Source organism: Anolis sagrei, chromosome 3 (assembly GCF_037176765.1).
Source record: "Anolis sagrei isolate rAnoSag1 chromosome 3, rAnoSag1.mat, whole genome shotgun sequence".
Taxonomy (NCBI): domain Eukaryota; kingdom Metazoa; phylum Chordata; class Lepidosauria; order Squamata; family Dactyloidae; genus Anolis; species Anolis sagrei.
Window position 1 is genome coordinate 178002379 of NC_090023.1, and position 23025 is coordinate 178025403.

At 39.9% G+C, this 23025-nt stretch overlaps 2 protein-coding genes across 2 annotated transcripts in view; both read right to left on the reverse strand.

Moving 5' to 3' along the window:
• Nucleotides 1-3060: 3060 nt before the first annotated feature.
• TFAM (transcription factor A, mitochondrial) lies at nucleotides 3061-14738 on the reverse strand. Its single transcript, XM_067465704.1, has 7 exons — nucleotides 14563-14738; nucleotides 11681-11814; nucleotides 10029-10099; nucleotides 9685-9834; nucleotides 6284-6379; nucleotides 5188-5244; nucleotides 3061-3776 (listed from the first exon to the last, which is right to left on the reverse strand). Exons 1-7 carry the CDS (start codon nucleotides 14718-14720, stop codon nucleotides 3513-3515), a joined length of 930 nt encoding a protein of 309 aa, XP_067321805.1. The 5' UTR covers nucleotides 14721-14738; the 3' UTR covers nucleotides 3061-3512.
• A 4103-nt stretch (nucleotides 14739-18841) lies between these two features.
• Nucleotides 18842-23025, reverse strand: part of UBE2D1 (ubiquitin conjugating enzyme E2 D1) — a 38662-nt gene continuing 34478 nt past the window's right edge. Inside the window, exon 7 of the mRNA XM_060768799.2 lies at nucleotides 18842-21666. Within this exon, the coding sequence (XP_060624782.1) occupies nucleotides 21621-21666 (46 nt within the window). The 3' untranslated portion in view covers nucleotides 18842-21620. The remainder of the gene's footprint in view (nucleotides 21667-23025) is intronic.

A 23025-nucleotide genomic window follows, 5' to 3' on the forward strand; every position in this document is an offset into this window, starting at 1 on the left:
TTTCATGGTTTTCTCCTTTCTGTTGAATTTCTTCTGTATTTCCATGACTTCTCTGTATAGTTGTCAAGAATGGGTTGCTGTGAGTTCACATTCCAGAAGCATTCTCTCCTGACGTTTCACCCACATCTATGGCAGGCCTCCTCAGAGGTTGTGAGGAAACTAGGAAAATGGGGTTCATATATATATGAAATACTTTTTTTTTCCAAAACAGAAAGTAGATTGGGTTGCTGTGAGTTTTCCATGTTCCAGAAGCATTATCTCCTGACGTTTCGCCCACATCTATGGCAGGCCTCCTCAGATGTTGTAAGGAAACTAGGAAAATTTGGTTTTTATATATCTATGCAATACTTTTTTTCCCCCAAAACAGAAAGTAGATCGGGTTGCTGTGAGTTTTCTGGGCTGTCTGGCCATCTTCCAGAAGCATTCTCTCCTGATATTTTGCCCACATCTATGGCAGGCATCCTCAGAGGTTGTGAGGTTTGTTGGAAACTCTGAAAATTGGTTTTCTATATCTGTAACAATGTCCAAGGTGAGAGAAAGACTCTTGTCTGCTTGGCCAGCTTGATTAGCAATGAATGGCCTTGCAGCTTCAAAGTCTGACTGATTGCTGCCTGGGGAAATCCTTTATTGGGAGGTGTTAATTGGCCCTGATAGATTCTTGTCTGAATTCCCCCTTTTTTTAGTCTTGTCCTGATTTTAGAGTTTTTTTTTAATACTGGTAGCCAGATTTTGTTCATTTTCATGGTTTCCTCCTTTCTGTTGAAATTGTCCACAGGCTGTGGATTTCCATGACTTCTCTGTAGAGAGCATTCTCTCCTGACATTTCGCCCACATCTGTGGCAGGCCTCCTCAGAGGTTGTGAGGAAACTAGGGAAATTGGGTTTTATATATCTATGAAATACTTTTTTTCTTCCAAAACGGAAAGTAGATTGGGTTGCTGTGAGTTTTCCATGTTCCAGAAGCATTCTCTCCTGACGTTTTGCCCACATCTATGGCAGGCCTCCTCAGAGGTTGTGAGGAAACTAGGGAAATGGGGATTATATATCTATGAAATACTATTTTTTCCCCAAAACAGAAAGTAGATTGGGTTGCTGTGAGTTTTCCATGTTCCAGAAGCATTCTCTCCTGATATTTTGCCCATATCTATGACAGGCATCCTCAGAGGTTGTGAGGACTGATGGAAACAAGGCATGTGGAGTTTATATATTTGTGGAATAATGTCCAGAATTCTTGTCTGCTTGAGGCAAGTGTGAATGTTGCAATTGGCCAGCTTGATTAGCAATGAATGGCCTTGCAGTTTCAAAGCCTGGCTGATTGCTGCCTGGGGGAATCCTTTGTTGGGAGGTGTTAATTCTTGTCAGAAATTCCCTTTTTTAAGCCTTGTTCTTTATTTACTCTCCTGATTTTAGAGTTTTTAAAAATACTGGTTGCCAGATTTTGTTCATTTTCATGGTTTCCTCCCTTCTGTTGAAATTGTCCACAGGCTTGTGGATTCTCTGTATAGTTGCCAAGAGTGGGTTGCTGTGTTTTCCTGGGCTGTATGGCCATGTTCCAGAAGCATTCTCTCCTGACATTTCACCCACATCTATGGCAGGTATCCTCAGAGCTTGTGAGGTCTGTTGGAAACTAGGCAAGTGAGGTTTATATATCTGTGGAATGTCCAGAACTCTTGTCTGTTGGAGGCAAGTGTGAATGTTGCAATTGGCCAGCTTGATTAGCATTGAGTGGCCTTGCAGCTTCAAAGCCTGTCTGATTGCTGACTGGGGGAATCCTTTGTTGGGAACCGAAAATGGAATGTTGGTGGACAGGAAAAGAGATTTAAAGATTGGCTCAAAGCCAACCTTAAAAACTCTGGCATAGACACTGAGAATTGGGAAGCCCTGGCCCTTGAGTGCTCCAGCTGGAGGTCAGCTGTGACCAGCAGTGCTGCAGAATTTGTAGGGGCACGAATGGAGGGCGAAAGAGAGAAATGTGCCAAGAGGAAGGCCCGTCAAGCCAACCCTAACCGGTACCACCTTCCACCTGGAAACCAATGCCCTCACTGCGGGATAACATGTAGATCAAGAATAGAGCTCCACAGTCACCTACGAACCCATCGCCAGTACACTGATCTTGGAAGACAATCCTACTCAAGGGTTTGCCTAAGTAAGTAAATAAGTATTTGTATGGACATCTCCAAAAAGCTTTCTTAAAAGATCAACATGGAATTATAGCAGAAAACCAGAAAGCGAACAAAACAGAACCTAGCTACAGAATTCAAGACCTCAGAAACAGCCCCTTTCAATCTCAGGCCTCTTCTACACTACCATATAATCCAGATTATCAAAGTAGATAATCCACGTTTTTTTTTTGTCTTGTCAGGAGCAACTTGAGAAACTTCAAGTTGCTTCTCTTGTGAGACAATTGGCCATCTGCAAGGACGTTGCCCAGGGGACGCCCGGATGATTTGATGTTTTTATCATCCTTGTGGGAGGCTTCTCTCATGTCCCCGCATGAGGAGCTGGAGCTGATAGAGGGAGCTCATCTGCCTCTCCCCGGATTCGAACCTGCGACCTGTCAGTCTTCAGTCCTGCTGGCACAAGGGTTTAACCCACTGCGCCACCGGGGGCTCCATATAATCGTTAACTGCTTTGAACTGGATTATATGAGTCTACACTGCCATATAATCCAGTTTAAAACAGATAATCTGAATTTTATATGGAAGTGTAAAAGAGGCCTCCGTTAAATATATATTTAACACTGGCCAGAGACAGAGACCTGTGATAATAGTAAGCAAGAGTCACTTGATCTCTGCAGTTGGTTCAACACAAAGGATTTTAAACTCACAGTTTAAATGGATTTTCATAATATATTGCACAAAATAGTTCTTACATGAGAAACAGAACATAAATGATCCAGAACGGCATAGTTTCATTCAGACACACCTAAAGTGAAATGTAGGTGTTGACAATCTTCCAACCAGGTTGGGGATAAGCAGGAGGGAGACACTCAATTGCCAAAATGACAGTTCTGGAATTCACGCATATTCCGATTTGAAAGAAGTGAGAGGGAATCTAAACGTTTTGTAAAAACCTGCTAGTTTATTCCCTGCATTATAAATAGTTTGCACTACTGATACATATAAAAACATGGATGAAAAATACCATTGAACATTTGCAGATCAGTAGTTTTTAATTACAAGGCTTATACATGCTTTTCCAGTGATTACACACATTATTTACACACCTGTCCTATGTTCAATTTAACTCCTAATAATCAGGAAGATATGATTGTATGCATATTACATTTTTTAAATCAGGAAAGGGTTTAATGTGGTAAGAGAATACTTATTTACACAAGTATGCAGAAAGCACTTTTTCTTCCGTGATCAGCCACTGTTTAATTTTTCACAAACTTGATTAATTCTGGTAGCTTGACACTTCCAACAGAAAGAAAATACGATTTCCCTTCAAAAAATATATGACCAGCTTCTTTTCACGTCCAATCCAAAAGGAAGAAAATTATTTTCTAACTTATTCCTCAGAGCGCTTCGCCTGTACTTTTTTGGCCTGAGTAGTGAGAGAGGCGCTTTTGCTTCCCAAACGCTTCTTTACTGCAGTCGTCCTCTTTTTTGAAGCTTTTTTTGCAGTTCTCTTCTTCTTTTTCTTCTTTGGCACAATCTTTCTGTTTCTATAACGGATAAGATCTTCGCGACCAATTTCTACCATATGCTCCTCCCATGATTTCATTTCATTTTCATAACGAATTTTATCATCCTCTGCAAGCTGCACATATGTCTGAGAAATAATACAGAGAGAAAACAAAGTTCCTGCATGAAAAATTGGTTATCTGACCAAATTAGAGGCAAAATGAAATAAGAATGAATAAGAATGAATAAGAATGAATAATAATAATAATAATAATAATAATAATAATAATTTATTTATACCCTACTACCATCTCCCCAAGGGACTCGGTGCAGCTTACATGAGGTCAAGCCCACAGTACATCAGTAAACAAAAGCAGTAACAAAAACAATCAATACAAAACAATTAATATAAATCACATAAACAAAAACTAAGCAATAAACAATAACAGTAATACACAAGCATTTAAAAATCTATGGCCAGGCCAAATGTAATAATTTAAAATTTAAAAAATAATGGTGGGCATGAACAAGGTAGGATATAACTGGGATAGAGTTTTTCAAAGAGATGAGGGAATGCAGTCAGTCCTAAATCCGTAGTAAAGTGCATTTTGAGGGCATATTGCTGAGAGTTTTCCTTATTCTGGGAAGGCACACTGGAACAATTACGTTTTCAGGCTCCTCCTAAAGACTGCCAGAGTTGGGGCATGTCTGATGTCCTTGGGAAGTGAGTTCATATTATTAATAATGAATTCTTAATAATAATAATCTTTATTTATACCATCCACAAGCTTGGATTCTGCATAGATGATCATCACACTTGATTAATTTTTTTTTCATGTCAGGAGCGACTTGAGAAACCGCAAATTGTTTCTGGTGTGAGAGAATTGGCAATCTGCAAGGATGTTGCACAGGGGACGCCCAGATGTTTTGATGTGTTTACCATCCCTGTGGGAGGCTTCTCTCATGTCCCCGCATAGAGAGCCGGAGCTGACAGAGGCAGCTCATCCGCACTCTCCCAAGATTCAAACCTGCAACCTGTTGGTCTTCAGTCCTGCCGGCAGAAGGGTTTAACCCAGGGGTCCTCAAACTTTTTAAATAGAGGGCCGGGTCACAGTCCCTCAAACTGTTGGAGGGCCGGATTATAATTTGAAAAAAAAATGAATGAATTCCATTGCACACTGCACATATCTTATTTGTAGTGCAAAAACCACTTAAAAACAATACAATCATTAAAATGAAGAACAATTTTAACAAATATAAATTTATTAGTATTTCAATAGGAAGTGTGGGCCTGCTTTTGGCTTCTGAGATAGGATTGTTGTTGTTGTTGTGTGCTTTCAAGTCGTTACAGATTTAGGTTGACCCTGAGCGAGGGCCGGGTAAATTACCTTGGAGGGCCGCATCCGGCCCCCGGGCCTTAGTTTGAGGACCCCTGGTTTAACCCATTGCGCCACCGGGGGCTCCTACACTTGTTTATGAAGTTAAACAAGACAGATCCCCAATTCAAAAGCCAATTAACTGTTATTCTAAACCAGATCTGAAGTCAGTTATGACAATACCTTCTTTTGAGATGTGTGCAATTTTTGCCAGTCATCAAATAAATTCTTCATCTTTTCCTGCAAGGGAAAGACAAACACTTAAGAATACTTTGGCTGTAGTTTCTGTAAAAGTGAAAAATACCTTTTGTACTTCTGCCGATTTGCACTATATTCAGAATGAAAAGCAGGCAAACAGAAGGATCTAAAAGAAAAGTGTTACCATATTGTCTGCAAAATTACATTTCTTTATATTTATGTACTTATAACTTCTTTTCTGTTACAGTCATATTAGATCACCTCACCCCCATTTCACTCATCCTAACACCAGAACAATAATAAACAAGGACAAAAAAAAATCTAAATTGCTTTCTTTCCAAATATGCATCTGCTAGAGATTTCCTGATGTTCAAATTCACACACTTCTTATAAAATGGTCTGGGCTGCTACTGGGTAAATAGAGAGAGTTGATGAAGGGAGAGATTTAATTCGCATGCCTTACTTTCTGTTAAATTAAGTCAGGGAAGTTTTAAGTGTCCAAAATACCAGTTGACATTTTCAATGCCAAACTACATACTCCAAAGATCATCATTATGTTGTACAGGGCACTTTAAACAGCAGGTCTAGGAATGCAATGCTCTTTGGTTAATAGAGAACAGGAGGTACTCTCTAAAGTAACAATGAGCCAACCTGAAATGACACCATGGTGGCTGTATATGTAGTCATTTATAATAAAAAAAAACCCTGCAAATCTGGCGATTTCCTACTGATTTCTCACCTAATAATTCAACAAGGTTAGAATTTAAATATTAACATATTGTTAAATCCAATAAGGTTTGCCGAACTGCATGTACCTAAAACAATCACAGCATGAGTACTGCACAACAATTCGTAGAAATGCTGAAGATCTGCAACTGCAAACTACTGCAAGCTGAGAAAAGCTCACAGTTGGAAGCACAGATTATTTTGCAATAAAAACCATAAGATATTTACTTCCTGAAAACCCGCACTAGAACCTGAAGAGATAATTACATTGTGTCAGAGCCAGTTTTTCATTTTCATTGCAGCAAGCAAAACACATTTCTGTTGCTAACACAACCTGCCCCCATCCCTTGTTTACCTGAATTGATACTCCTTTAGCTTCTTGGAAATGTTCAGACATAAAAATGTTGAAGGCAGAACGAGGTCTTTTAGGTTTTCCAAGGACTGTTAATTGCTATAATGATAAGAACACATCAGGGAGGAGTTCTCTCATTCAATATGAAATCCAGTCACAGAACACACACATCTACTGGGGATTCAGAGAGATCTATGCAAGTCAAATGAACATATGTATGCATCAAGAATGAAGCTTTTCAGGAAAAAGTAAGGGCCAATTATATAAATGGAGAGCCAGTAGTGTCTCTACACAAGTGGTTCCCAACCTGTGGTCCGTGGGCCACTGGTGGCCCGCAAGAACTAAAATATGGTCCATGGCCTCACTGTTACTACACCAGGGGTCCTCAAACTTTTTAAACAGAGGGCCAGGTCACAGTCCCTCAAACTGTTGGAGGGCTGGATTATAATTTGAAAAAAAACATGAATGAATTCCTATGCACACTGCACATATCTTATTTGTAGTGCAAAAAAACACATTAAAACAATACAATAATTAAAATGAAGAACAATTTTAACAAATATAAACTTATTAGTATTTAAATGGAAAGTGTAAGCCTGCTTTTGACTGATTAAATAGGCTTGTTGCTGTTGTTGTGTGCTTTCAAGTCGTTTCAGACTTAGATTGGCTCTGAGCGAGGGCTGGGCAAATGACCTTGGAGGGCCGTATCCGGCCCTCGGGGCTTAGTTTGAGACCCCTGTACTACACTGTTCCAACAAGAGTGACTGGTCTCACAAAACCCTCTTATAGTGCCAAGGCTTATTAAATATGGTTCTCTGAGGGCAAGCAGATGGCGACTACTGGATGGCATATGTTCTGTATCAGAAACTAGAGCTGATGTGGTCTATCCAATACATTTTTCTGAATCAGCACGCCAAATAACCAAACCAAATCTAAAGTTGACCAAAAACTTGTTTGTAACCCTTTTGGTCAGTGGTTCTCAACCTACCTAATGCCACGAACCCTTAATACAGTTCCTCATGTTGTGGTGACCCACAACCATATAATTTTTTTTCATTGCTACTTCATAACTGTAATTTTACTACTGTTATGAATTGTCATGTAAATATCTGATATACAGGATGTATTTTCATTCACTGGACCAAATTTGGCACAAGTACCCATTATGTCAAAATATGAATACTGGTGGGGTTGGGGGGGGGGGAGGATTGATTTTTGTCATTTGGGAGTTGTAGTTGTTGTAGTTATTGGGATTTATAATTAACCTACAATCAAAGAGCATGAGCTTTGGAATTGTAATTCACCTACATCCAGAGAGCACTGTCGTCTCAAACGATGGACGTGGACCTAACTTGGCACAGATACTCAATATGGCTAAATGTGAACACTAGTGGAGTTTGGGGAAAATAGACCTTGACATTTGGAAGTTGTGGTTGCTGGGATTTATAGTTCAGCTACAATCAAATAGCATTCTGAACCCCACCAACGATAGAATTGGGCCAAACTTCCCACACAGAACCCCCATGACCAACAGAAAATACTGTGTTTTCTGATGGCCTTAGGTGACCCCTCTGATATCCCCTTGCGACCCCCCCCCCCAGGGGTCCCGAACCCCAGATTGAGAAACACTGCTTTTGGTACTAATGCTGGAGAGTAGTCCCAGGTAAAAAAAAAAAAAAGGTTGGGAACCACTGCTCTATACACATGCATTACATGTGCCATGTTGTTTGGATCCCAGTCTATATTTTATATGTCATTTTTTAAAGAAGAGAATATGTCAATTTTATCCAAGCTATTATAAATATAAAAATAACCTTTTAAAATCAATGATTTATATGGGCAGAGATTTTTTTTAATAGATGCTCATTTTCCTAAGATCGTAAAATTGAAAGTGGAGGCAGTCCTTGGAACATACTCCAGGAACCGATGAGAGATAAAACACACAAGAGACTATATAGATTGGCACAGTGCTTCCACACCTGGAAATAGCATCACAGGGCAAGCCAAATGAAAGGCCTCCTATCCAGCCACTCCCTACTTTACAACTGCTACTTGTCTTAGGGAACAATTACATAGTATTAGTTTATAGCATCATCAAATTACAGCTGAAGAGCAATTCTAGCTATTATATGGGGTACAGAATAAATGCATACAGAGAACCTATTGTATTTGCTAACATAGTGGATTTTGAATTAGCTCAAGGACACAACTGATATAAATCTTAAATTTTGAGAGAACAGTATTTCTAATTTGAGAGAAGTATATGAAATATACTGTTGTGTGCCTTTAAATCAGGGGTCCTCAAACTTTTTAAACAGAGGGCCAGGTCACAGCCCCTCAAACTGTTGGAGGGCCGGATTATAATTTGAAAAAAACATGAATGAATTCCTATGCACACTGCACAGATCTTATTTGTAGTGCAAAAAAAAACCCACTTTAAAACAATACAATAATTAAAATGAGTAACAATTTTAATAAATATAAGCTTATTAGTATTTCATTGGGAAGTGTGGGCACGCTTTTGGCTGATGAGATAGGATTGTTGTTGTTGTGTGTTTTCAAGTAGTTTCAGACTTAAGTTGACCCTGAGTGAGGGCCGGGTAAATGACCTTGGAGGGCTGTATCTGGCTCCTGGGCCTTAGTTTGAGGACCCCTGCTTTAAATCATAGCAAAGCAATATACAGACAGTCCCAGGATTACAAACACGATAGGTTCTGTAGGTTTGTTCTTAAGCTGAATGTGTATGTAAATCAAAACAGATATATGCTTTATGTGTAATTCCAGCCAAAAATTAGTTTTTGTAGTTTTGGATAGCATGTGGATTAACAATCCTGTGGTGTTTGTTTTGCTGTCTTTTTCTGTTCAGAAGCTTTCACCTCACTATCATTCCATGTGACAATTGGATTTTGAAAATTTGGCTTGTTCTAGAAACAAGAATTGGTGGGAAGGCTTCAGTGGAGACACCTAACTCTTTCAGGAGTGAATTTCCCTTCCTAGGGGGTAGATTTCTCCCACCTTCTGCTGACTTACCCCTGTTTGTAACTAGTTATCATGTGTAAGTCAGGTGTTTGTAACAGGGACTGTTTGTAATTATGGCACACGGCTCCCAAATGTTTAAAACAATGCTAAGATTTGATTCTGATAAATGCGTTTTCAGTTTGATTTCAATGCCAGAGTACAATGTTCATGCATCATATTGGTTAAGAGGCCTGCATAAGATAGGTGTGTTCTTCAAAATACTCATTTAAGTAGCAACCATAAAACGGGTGGACTCCAGTTCCACTATTTTGTGTGCCCTTTATGAATAATGGAAACATGAAATACTCAAGCTTCAAGCAAAAACTTTGCTACGAAATGTCCTTCAGATAATTTGATAATGGGAAAATCACTTTTAAAATACTAACCCTCCTTTTTCTTGTTGCTTTTCTTTTTTTAAATCTCCTCCTTTTTTCTTCCTTCAAAGCTGCTTCCTCCGCAGGAGTTAGTGAAGCTTTATATTTGGCAATTTGCTCGTTGTAGACCAGCCTGTCAGTTTTGGCAGCAGCTTCATAAGGCTAAGAAGAAAAATACCCTCAATTTTAAAAAACATCTGTCTAAAGCAACGTACAACTGTAGACATTTTAAAAATCAAGCAACTTACAGCAACAATGTGACTCACAGTATAATTAAAACATCATCCAAGGAAATTACTAAATAAAATATTCTATTTACATGTTAAGAAAAACCTAGAAAGCAGAATCATGCTTACTTGCTTATCAGATGCTGGTAGTTCTCTCCAAACCTGTGCTATCTTTTTTGTTATTTCCAAAATGCTTACATCTGAATAAAATAAAATAAAAGATGAATGTTCTGTAAATATTGTATTGCATTTGTATTATTTAGATATCCACAAAACAAATATATGTTATTATTCATATGTTAGTTGCATCTGATGGAGAGATCTATCAAAAGTATTCCAGACAAAAAGCTCAAACTAGATACCGTCAATACTTGGAAATCTAAATATAAGAAGTGTCAATTTCAAATATCTTTTTCACATGTCATTAGAGTACAGGGCTCTATAGGAACCTGAGTTATTATTCATGAACAGTAGGCTGCTTCTGCTACAAGCTGGTTGAGCTAAAACCCCATGGATGCTCTACCTTTGGTGTTTCCTAACATTTGCTTCTGGCAGGACTCAACACTATGGCTTATCTTTTCCCAGACAGACAACCAAAAGAAAATTAGAAAAAATATGTAAGTTTTCTGGCTTGTTGGAAGAGAAACAAGCAACAGTGCTGGGCCCTACTAAGTTTAGATATCATGGTGAATCAACCATGATCATAAAACCTGCAGTTATTTTAGTTTTTGTCTAGTGAACACATTCTGTTAACAACATGCTGGCTTTTCACAAAATCAATAATTGATTATTATTGAAATTTGTTCACTAAATAGCACTACTGTATCACCCTTGCTGTCCCTTTATGAAAAACTGCTTATTTCCATAGCACTCAAGATGTGCACTTGCTATGTTCACTATCCATTTTCCCTTGTTGAAATTTAGATTTAAGATTTTCATCCAAATTCCTTTCTTACCGGTTTATGTTACTTAGTAAAGTACCACATACACTGATAATTTCATGTTTATCAAATATCAACGTATTTGGTATGTCAGTTAGTAGTAATATTGTGTGTGCTGTCTACAATGTATGACAATACAATGGATTTCAGAGTTTTCTTAGGCAAAGAATATTCAGATGTGGTTTCATATACAAGGTTTATGCATAACCTGAATGTAATATCTTTAATAGCTTTGTACATGAAACAAGGTTTGTATAAACTGAACCATCAGAAAGCAAAGGTGTCACCAGCTCAGCCACTTGTGTAGACAAGTTTGGATTTTTGACTTCTGGATGCTCAGTTTGCACTAACCAAGGCTGGCCCTGCATAGCTTATAATAGCAACAAGTACTGGATCTGAGAACACTCTAGATCCTATTGGCTTTTCCTAAACAATAAGAAAATGACAGTTGTTTTTGCAAGTTATTATCAAAGGAGAGTATTGTATTGTTTGGTATTTCAGCAAAATACATGACACAAAATGACCATACTATGTGCTCACTGACTACCCAACCCAGAAAAAAAAAAAAAAAACACCACCACAGCACAGGGCAGTTTGAAGATTCATTTACTTCAGACTGAGAACAAGCCGCTCTGAGTCCCCTTCAGGGTGAGAAGGTCGGCATATAAATGTCGTACATAAACAAACAACTACAAATGGTCAGAAAAGTTAGAGGACTCCTGGCAAGTTGCAAATAGAGTAACTAATATAAAAAACAGCCTTTTAATGTCTTTCACAATTCAGAGGAACTACCATTACTGAAACCTATGTCTTAATGCTATCACACAGGAAGTTTCTTACCTGGATTTTGTTTCCTATAAACGGGCTGCTGGTCTTTATAAAAACGAATGAATGCTGACATTGGCTGCTTTGGACGGTTATCGGAACTGATATATTTTGAAAACCATTTTTCCACTGAGCAAGTAGGACTGCATCTTAACAAAATAAAATTATTAGCAAGTTACTAATACACCGACAACTATGTTAAGAGCTTTGTATCTTTGATGCTGCAGTACAACCCCCTAAAAAGTGAAGAAACACTGGCCTCCATGGCTGAACACCAGGTCAACAATGAAACTGTGCCTCTCATCACCTAATCAGTTTTATGAATGATTTTCTAACCTCACTGCTTATAATTTCACATGCCAACCTCTGAAAACTTCATATCTGTGTTATGCATGCAACTCATTTCACCAACTGCTGCATCTGTCTGGTAAGGCAAAGTGAATTATGTCCTTGGATACATCTTTAACACCGAATGAACGCAATTTGATTCCACTTTAGTGAGCATGGCTCAACGCTATGGAATCACAGCAGTTGTTGTTTCACAGAAAAGTCTAAAAACCTTGTAAAACTACAACTCCCAGGATTCCATAGAATTGAGCCATGGCTGTTAAAGTGGATGTTAAATGATACAGTGTAGAATGCAGCCCTTGAAAGCTTATACAGGTGAGGTATCCCTCATCCAAAATGCATGGGACCAGAAGTGTTTTGTGTTTTTGAATAATTAAATTTCATATATGCGCATAATTGGGATTTCTTGGGTAATTGTAAACATGAAGTTCACACACACCTTACTGCATAGATGAAGTATCCCTTCTCTAAATCACTTGGGACCAGAAGAGTTCTATATTTCAGATTTCTTTTCAGATTTTGGAATATTTCCTTATATATAGCAAGATGGGACTAAAAACAGCATTCCTTTATGACTGATACATGCTGTATACATATAGCCTGAATGTACTCTTACATATAACCACGCTTCATATACATCTTGTACACTGAGCCTGAAGGTACTTTCTATACACAACTGAATGAAAACCTGCTGGTGACTATAGAGACTGTCCTAACTTACTGCATCTGCAGGTGGTTTGGTAACTACACAGTGGCAGATAGGAAGCTATCCCAAAGGGCCACCACTTCTGTACAGAGAATCATTGGTTGCCTTTCCCCCTTTTTGGAAGAACTTCATAATTCCTGCAGCCTAAAGAAAGCTCAGAGCGTTCTGGGGATCCATCTCACCCAACATATTTCTTTTGTTTTTTGAATTATTACAATTTGGCAGATAGTACAGGATGACAAAGACAAGGACAAACAGACTGAGATAGCCTTTACTCTAGAGCTGTAACTATAACTGTATCGAACTCCATTGCTTTGCAATGATATGGCATTGGGGCTGTGAAGTGCTTGGAGTGTGGAGGGATGGGTGTGCTGTTTCGCAATGTGTGCCGGGAAAAGCATTTAATTTCATCTTACGATGACAATAAATTTATTCTACTCTATTTATAATACATTTTTTGCATGAAACAAAGTTGTGTGTACATGGAATCATCAGAAAGCAAAGTTGGCACCGATTTCTATAAAGTCTGAGTTTAGTAAGAAAACAACCTCTCTAAACTGCTCCCTCTCCCCCAACCTATTCAACTTGTATGCAGAACACATTATGTGATGTGAGGGGCTTGAGGAATGCAAGGCTGGGGTGAAAATTGCTGGAAGAAACATTAACAACTTTAGATATGCAGATGATACCACTTTGATGGCCGAAAGTGAGGAGGAGTTGAGGAGCCTTCTAATCAAGGTGAAAGAAAGCGCAAAAGCTGGATTGCAACTAAACATAAAAAAAAAACTAAGATTATGGCAACAAGAATGATTGACAACTGGAAAATAGAGGGAGAAAATGCGGAGGCCGTGACAGACTTTGTATTTCTAGGTGCAAAGATTACTGCAGACGCAGACTGCAGCCAGGAAATGAGAAGACGCTTACTTCTTGGGAGGAGAGCAATGACCAATCTCGATAAAATAGTGAAGAGTAGAGACATCACACTGGCAACAAAGATCTGCCTAGTCAAAGCCAGGGTATTCCCTGTAGTCACCTACGGATGTGAGAGCTGGACCTTAGGGAAGGCTGAGCGAAGGAAGATAGATGCTTTTGAGCTGTGGTGTTGGAGGAAAGTTCTGAGAGTGCCTTGGACTGCGAGAAGATCCAACCAGTCCATCCTCCAGGAAATAAAGCCCGACTGCTCATTGGAGGGAAGAATAGTAGAGGCAAAGATGAAGTACTTTGGCCACATCATGAGGAGACAGGAAAGCTTAGATAAGACGATGCTGGGGGAAATGGAAGGAAAAAGGAAGAGGGGCCGACCAAGGGCAAGATGGATGGATGGTATCCTTGAAGAGACTGGCTTGACTCTGAAGGAGCTGGGGATGGTGACGGCCGACAGGGAGCTCTGGCGTGGGCTGGTCCATAAGGTCACGAAGAGTCGGAAACGACTGAACGAATGAACAACAACAAACTGCTCCCTAAACCTGCAATTTGATCTCAGGTTGGCTTTCTCCTGCATAAGGCCTCATGCACTTTTAGTAGTAGCTATCTAGAACAGTAGTACCAGACCAAAAAGACATGGGGCACAGGACCCTTCCACACAGTCATATAACCCAGAATTTCAAGGCAGAAAATCCCACAATATCTGCTTTGAACTGGTTTTTCTGAGTCCACGCTGCCATATATTCCAGTTCAGAGCAGATAATGTGGGGTTTCATTCAACAGTGTGGAAGGGGCCCCAGTTTACAAGTGAGGCATTCAGTGGTTACTACTGCACCACTGGAAGAAGCACACACAAGCAGCAAGGCAAAGGGGGCAGAAGGAAGGAGGAAAGGGTAGAGGTTATGGTAGTAGCCATTACCTGAGGAAACAACGCGACCCGGCTGCAGTCGCGAGCACGCGGCCCAGGAGCGCGGCCGCCATTGTCCCGCCGTCTCCTCGCAACGCCCCCCGCCCCTTCTCTCCCTCAGGCTCGAGCCTCACGCGCGAGACCTCAGCAGCAGACACGCCTCTGCGCATGCGCTAGCGAACCTCTGGGGTCGAACTCAACTGCCTCCCGCCTATTACGGCCCAACAAGATAGGACAGGCGGGGACTCATCTGCGCATGCGCTTCGGCACTGGGTGAAACCAGCGCGCGCTATTGTGTACATTGCTCTCACTTCCGGTTGTTTGTCGGAAGCGGACGTCGGATGGGACAAAAGGCTTCCCTTATGGTTCCCAAACTAAGTTATTTGGGAGCCAGGAAGGGGGGGGGGTTGCATTGGGATCGGCTCCGAGTGCTGCTGGTGCTGGAACTTCCTTGAGGTGAATTCAAAAGCAAGCAAGCGCCACAAGGTGGCAAGCAGTGGGCGTGGTCAGAAGGTTGAGTAACAACACACTCCACCAATCCCTGCTCCGGGGCTTCAGCTTGAGGCGGAGCTAAAATTGCCGATTCCACCAATTGCAGCCCTTGTCTACTAAAGAGGGGGAGAAACAAAAACAGCACATGCGCAGTTAGTGACAGCTAGAGGGATTCCTGTGTCTACCGCAATTGAGCAAATGTAAGAATAGAGAAGTCATAAAGGGCTCACTGGAAGTACCTCACGCTTCTGCCCCTGGTTAACAGCGTCAGTTTAATCCATCCCTGTGCCATTCAGAAGAAGACCTACAAGCCACTCTAAACACCTTCGCAGAAGCATAGGAGAAGCTCGGCCTGTCATTGAACATCAAGAAAACCAAAGTGCTCTTCCAGCAGTCACCAGCTAATCCCTCTCCAATGCCAGAAATACAGCTTAATGGTATAACATTAGAAAATAATGAACATTTCCACTACTTGGCAGCCACCTCTCCACCAAATACAACACTGCCTGAGCTCTGCGAGCGCAGCATTTTTCTGAATGAAGCAGAGAGAGTTTGAGGACCGGGACATCGGTAGGGATACCAAGGTGCTTGTTTATAAAGCTATTGTCCTCCCAACCCTGCTATACGCCGGCGAGACGTGGACTGTCTACAAACATCACATGTAACTCCTAGAACATGTTTAGCCTGAAGAAGAGAAGGCTGAGAGGAGATATGATAGCCATGTATAAATATGTGAAAGGAAGCCACAGGGAGGAGGGAGCAAGCTTGTTTTCTGCTTCCCTGGAGACTAAGACGCGGAACAATGGCTTCAAACTACAAGAGAGGAGTTTCCATCTGAACATGAGGAAGAACTTCCCGACTGTGAGAGCCGTTCAGCAGTGGAACTCTCTGCCCCGGACTGTGGTGGAGGCTCCTTCTTTGGAAGCTTTTAAGCAGAGGCTGGATGGCCATCAGTCAGGGGTGATTTGAATGCAATATTCCTGCTTCTTGGCAGGGGGTTGGACTGGATGGCTCATTTACTTTACTTTACTTTACTTATATACCGCTGTTCTCAGCCCGGTTTACAACAAATAAGAACAGCAAAAATTCAATGCTACAGTGTAAAAACAGTTAACAACCTAACATATTACATAATTAATAAACAATTACTACAATAACCATTCACTATTCACTATCGTCTCATCATCAAAAACATGATCCAGATTCGTCATCCATTATTCCGTTCCAATGTTCATTAACCAATCATTGCACTAATTATTCGAACGCCTGCTCATACAGCCAGGTCTTCACTTTCCTGCGGAATACCATTAGAGATGGTCTCTTCCAACTCTTTGATTCTATGATTCCATCAGCGCTGCCTACAAAAAATCCTGCAAATCTCTTGGGAAGACAGGCGGACAAACATCAGCGTGCTGGAAGAAGCAAAGACCACCATCATTGAAGCGATGGACTTCCACTATCAACTCCACTGGACCGGCCGCCATGTTGTCTGGATGCCCAACCACCGTCTCCCAAAGCAGTTGCTCTACTCCAAACTCAAGAACGGAAAACGGAAAAGAGATTTAAAGAAGGGCTCAAAGCTAACCTTAAAAACTCTGGAATAGACACTGAGGACTGGGAGCCCTGGCCCATGAGTGCTCCAGTTGGAGGTCAGCAGTGACCAGCAGTGCTGTAGAATTTGAAGAGGCACGAATGGAGGGCGAAAGAGAGAAACGTGCCAAGAGGAAGGCGTGTCAAGCCAACCCTGACCGGGACCGCCTTCCACCTGGAAACCAACGCCCTCACTGCGGAAGAAGATGCTGATCAAGAATAGGGCTCCACAATCACCTATGGGCCCACCAGTACACTGATCTTGGTAGACTATCCTACTCGGACAGCGAGGGACCGCCTAAGTAATCCATTCCTACAGATAGGGTTTCCTGTTGCATTCTACATATTGCAAAGCAGGGACGAGAAACTTGCAAGCCTTCATCTTTGTAGCCTCCTTCCATTTTTCGCACCAGTGGGCCTTTAATGACCGATTTCCAACCTCTGGTGCTTCTGCCGTTTTGGACTTCAACTCCCATAAGTCCCAGCCATTTTGTCCAACAATCAGGAACTCTGGGAACTGTAGTCTAAAACGCCTGGAGGGCCAAAGGCAGGAAACAGTCGCATTTATCATTATATCTAACATAGTAGCGCCAGGGCAATTATTTTTTTTAAAGAAACACAATGAGACAAATATTTTTTTCTTGTATTTTAGCCTTTGTTATGAACTTATTTCTGCCTTTTCCGTTTTATGCTTATATGATTTAGGTTTCCAATTGCTCATTGTATTGTTTTAAGCATTTTTAGCCACTTTGAGGCCCCTTCCACCCAGCTGTATAAAATCCACATTGAACTGGATTGTATGGCAGTGTGGACTCAATCCAGTTCAAAGCAAATATTGTGGATTATCTGCCTTGATATTCTGGGTTATACGGCTGTGTGGAAGGGGCCCAGGTCTCTTAAAAGAGAAAAGATGGGATATAAAGATAATAATCATAATATCAATTGTTTTATTCTCACAGGCCCATAATCTTACACACATTACTGCTGAAATCCTATTTTTTCTCCATAGTACAGTAAACTCACTGATTCAATCGGATTTACCATCCAATAATGGATTCAATTTGTCTATTCTAGCTGGCACTGATCAAAAGGATTCCAGACAATGGGTGCATTAACACTATAAATTTAATGCAATCTGATACCATTTTAACTGCCATGGCACTCACAGGATTTGTAGTTTGGTGAGGTAGCAGAACTCTGGCAGAAAAGGCCAAATTCCTTGGAAAACTGCAACATCCATGGGCCCTGCCACACAGCCCTATATCCCACATTATCTGAGTGTGGACTCAGATAACCCAATTCAAAGCAGATACTGTGGAATTTTCTGCCTTGACATTCTGGGATATAGGGCTGTGTGGATGAGCCCCCAGATAACCCGGTTCAAAGCAGATATTGTGCGATTTTTTGCCTTGATATTCTGGGATATAGGGCTGTGTGGAAGGGCCTCCAGTCTGTCTCTACCTGAGAAAGCACTGTTGTAATGCCTCTTCAACATACTCACTGAATTACAATCTTGCACAATAACAATATTGTCATTTTATATAGTTATGTATTCACATGTTTTATGTAATTATGATGTTGTTTATTGTTGCGTTTTCAGTTTGAATCTATTGTAATTTGTTGTTTGGGCCTGGCCTCATGTAAGCCACTCCGAGTTCCCATTGGGGAGATGGTGGCGGGTATAAATAAAGATTATTATTATTGTTATTATTATTATTATTATTTATTAAGACCCTTCCACACAGCCATATAAACCCAGAATATCAAGGCAGATAATCCACAATATCTACTTTGAACTGTGTTATCTGAGTCTACACTGCCATATATGCCAGTTCAAAGAAGTTAATGTGGGATTTTATTCAGCTGTGTGGAAGGGGCCTGAGTCCACACACAGATAATGTGGGATTTCCTGCCTTGATATTCTGGGATATAGTGCTGTGTGGCAAGGGCCTGAGTCCATACTGCCATATTAACCAGTTCATATAATGTGGGATTTTATACAGCTGTGTGGAAAGGGCTTAAGTCCCCATTCCTTCCAATAATGCTGTGATGCTTTTGTCACTCTTCTAGTACATTTCTAGGGAGGATGCCTTTCGGGGCCTCCATTTGTGGTTTAGATGAAGATGCATTTATAAGCATCCAATGCTTCTCAAAGTGTGAATCACTCAGAAAGATGCAGCTGCCATTCAGAATTAAGACTCCACACAGGCAGGTTTCAAATCAGATCTTTATTTTCATTCAAGCCTCAGCTGACATGTTTAGGCAGAGAAAAAAATCACATCAGAAGTAGCTAGAAAGTATGCCGTATTTAACATTAACTAGAATGACTAAAGATTACACTTCTGAGAATTTCAGTGATACAGATCCTTTGCTTTAGTCATGCCAATAGTAGTAGTGCCGAGTGAGGAATATACAGAGAATGGGATGGCTCAGTTCGTGCCCTCGCTAAGGCATTGTACAGTATAAACTGGTATCTGGTGGAGGGGACTGAAGCACAGACAACATTTATGCCACCACAATGGAAGCACCAGGACTGAGCAAATGTTTTGATTATGACAGGAGGAAAGAGAACCTTTTCACATTGGAGCACTTAAGAGAGCAAAATAACACTAGAATAGGCAAAGTATTTAAGAGGGAAATCTTAACAAGGTTAGTTACTTGAAGCTGTGGTTTAAAATAAGTCCAGGCGGCAAAGCTTTTTGTCTGTTTAACAGTGCTGCTTTTTTAATAAGATCAGTTTGAAAGCTCAGCAGGTAAAGCCAGTCTCGAATTGCCGTTTTAGATATATCACTGAATAGAGAGGCAAGCATGGCTTCAACACACTTGTCTTCAAAGAGCCCTAGGAAAGGAAAGGAAGAGGCTTGCGGACCTGCACCGTTTGCTCAGCCTGAAGACTTTGCATTATGGTAAGTAAATTCCTTTTTGTATGATGCACACCTTAAAGCAATAGTAACATCCAAACAGTTTCAAACCAGCCTCCATATAATATTAGCAAAGCAGAAGATTATATGCTCTTTCACTTAACAGGCATGCAAATCAAGCTACCAGATTTCACAGAACCCACTGTAAGGGTTTAAGGGAATATATATATATTTAATTCTGGGAGAAACCTATTATAAACACCTAAGACAGATGGGTAAACATGTCTGGGAAACCACTCGATCAGAATCCTTTACCACCATTTGAAGTTTCTTGAAAAATGTGGCAAATAGCTTTCTCTTCAAGGTACAGCATTCCCTTTTTCAAGTATAACAAAATAATAATTTACTGCTCGGAAACACGTATTGGCTATTTGCAGAAATTGGTCTATTTCACAGCAAGCTATGATACTTAGAGAAGTACACAATGAAAATTTCAGTGCTTGTTTCATAAAGCTTCCATCTTTGATTGTATGCATTGAGGTACAGAAGCCTAGATTACTTTTACGCATAAGTGCCCAACACACTTATTTCCTAGGCCGTTAGAACTTTCCAAGGATTTTAAGATTAAAACATTAAAACAGCTTTTAAAGCCCAGAAATACAAAAATAGCCTCTGGGATGCTTGCCACATTGTTTTATATTATTTTATTGTTTATTTTGTAGCGAAGCATTAGGATTATATTCCCTTCTCCAGAAGGAGTCAAATGGTGGTCTATGACAGCAAAACCGCCTAGACAAGCAATTTTTTTTACAAGAATCACTGCAGCCACAAATTAAACGTATTTAACAAGGATTTAGTACCCCAAAGCAAAGTAAAAAAATTAAACTGCTCTTATTTGTAAAGCACCTCAGGCTGTTTTTCTTTATACATGCATGGTGAAGTATAAATGTAATTGTCCAGAAGAATTAGCTTAGTAGGTGGAAGAAACAGATCAAAATATTGTTACACTGACGAGAGAGAAAACATCAGTGGCATTTCAACATTAGTAATGATCAACTTCAGCAAGATTTGAGGATTATTTCACAAGCTCATAGATATGTTCCTCTATACTGGTTACAACATCCAATCACCTAGCTCATATACCTCACAATGAATAGACATATACAGTTGTTCAGCAGTTACCATAATATACTCAATGAGTTTATAGCAATCTTAAATACATAGGCCAGTTCTTCCCACGAGTAATTCACATATTTAACAATATTTTGATCTTTTCAGGGCAAGCACATATAAAGAATGTGCAAGACTTAAAGAACAGCCAAGACAAGTAGTAAAAAACACATTTTATTTATATGGAAAAGCTTCAAGTCAATTTTGTTAAAAGGTCAGAGATTATACTGCCCATATGGGATAAAAAAGTCAGCTGTGAATAGAACAAAATTAGTTACATTTCTTTCTACAGAGCAGTGCAATTAATTCACATTGCAATAAAAGTATGCAACAGAATCGAAACCATGTGTTTCCTCATAATCAGCATACTGAGAGTTAGAGTGCAAAGTTTAAGAAGTTTTTTTTATAAGTATTCCTGAGAAGGAATGCTTCACTTATTTAATAGCAGTTGTATTTCTTTTTCAATACTGTGCAGAGAATCTAAAGTGAGTTGACTTGCATGGTAAATAAAATATAGTCTATACAGTAAAAAAATACAAATTATACAATGAACTAACAAAGAATGAAATTCAAACACAGATGTACAGGACTGACATCTCAAAGACACACAGAATATTTCTCATGTAACACCTAGTTTTTCAGCAAAAAAAAAATATTTTGGTTGCTCTACAATTGCAATATGGATCTTGTAGGCTGGAGATGCAGATGTCCACATATCTTTTAAAAACATAATAAATGTCTTTTGCAAAGCATACAAAAAGGATAAATACTCTCATCACAGTCTTCAGGTTAATTTCCGTAGTTATTTCCTTGTTCCAGAAACACATTTATATGGGTGAAAATCAAAAAGGGCTTCATGGTACACTGAAAACAGTAAACTGTGCTCCATTTACTTCTAATTTTGAAAAAACCCTAGAATTTACAGTACTCTGGTATATATGAAAAAGTCTTGAAAGTTTACATTGCATATTTCTGTGTCCATTCTCTTGCGTGTCTGTTGTATCTGTCAAAGAAATATGTTTTTAATAAACTGTGCAGTAACAATTGCTTTACAAGTTTATTACATCTGTGATCTTCCTACATTTATATTTGCTTAGCAATTTTTTAATTTTTTTCTTCCTTTCAAAGGATTTAACCATATGGATCATGGTATACATCAATATATTTATTCATAGTTGGCAATAAACTGATCAGTAGACAGATAGCACGTTATTGTTAGCAGGCAAAATACTGACTTTCTGGAATACAACATTACTCTTTTGTTGAGGATTTTCCCAGGGAAACAGGATACAAGGACTAGAAGGCAGGGGGCAGAATGGGATCCAAAACTCAACAGAATGCACACTTATTGCATCGCCAGATTGTGCCTGTGTAGCCATCTTGAAAGCTCAGAATACAAGTTGCAGCTGTCAGGTTAGTGGGAGAGTTTGCTAATTGTAATACAGGTGAGTGCAGCTAAAATCACCGATTCCACATAGAGTTATGGATGGACAGCAACCTGGTAACACAAGCAAAAACATTTTCCCGGGAGAAGACAGGTCTGCACAAGGAAATGGTGCAATCAGCAAGTCTTCTCCATAATGCCCTCATATTGCCATACCTCCCCTTTCCTCTCTCTATTCCTACCTCAATACAGTGGAAGAAATTAAGAACCAAACTGCATCTATCTATATAAATAAAAATGTAATGTTCGTTTGTGAGATTAACATAACTCAAAAACCACTGGACGAATTGACACGAAATTTGGACACAATACACCTAACAGTCCAACAAGTGTCCATCACCCCTAAACACACACACATACACAACCCCAGCAGAATAGACTTAAAAATCCAAAAAATACACCATATATACATACAGACATGCACACATTCATACACACGTGTGTGTGTGTGTGTGTGTGTGTGTGTGTATGTACAAAAATCAGTAGCATAAGCTGGTTTACCCAGATCACCCATGGAGCCAAATGGCTCCCATCAAACAACGCCAGTGGGGCTCCATGGCTGAAGTAGAGCAGAGCCAGTATATGCCACTGCCACAGCATCACAGGAGGCTTCCCGTGTCACTACTAGAATCCATGGAGGGAAGCTGCGTGATCAACGCTACCTCCATGGGATCGCCCTTTACTGGAGCTGGGAATGTAGGGTGTAGGGCACTGGGTTCCCCACACTCCACGACAACATGAAGCGACTCCGGCGGCTGTGTGACAAGGTCGTTATGTTAAAGTATAACCTAAAAATAACAGGACTCACATCAATTTAGTGCAATCATATAAAAAAATCTGATCAAATTGTCTTTGAAGTATTCTTTGGGAAATGTAATTTAATATGCGGTTTTCAAAATCTGTCAAAAATTTATCACA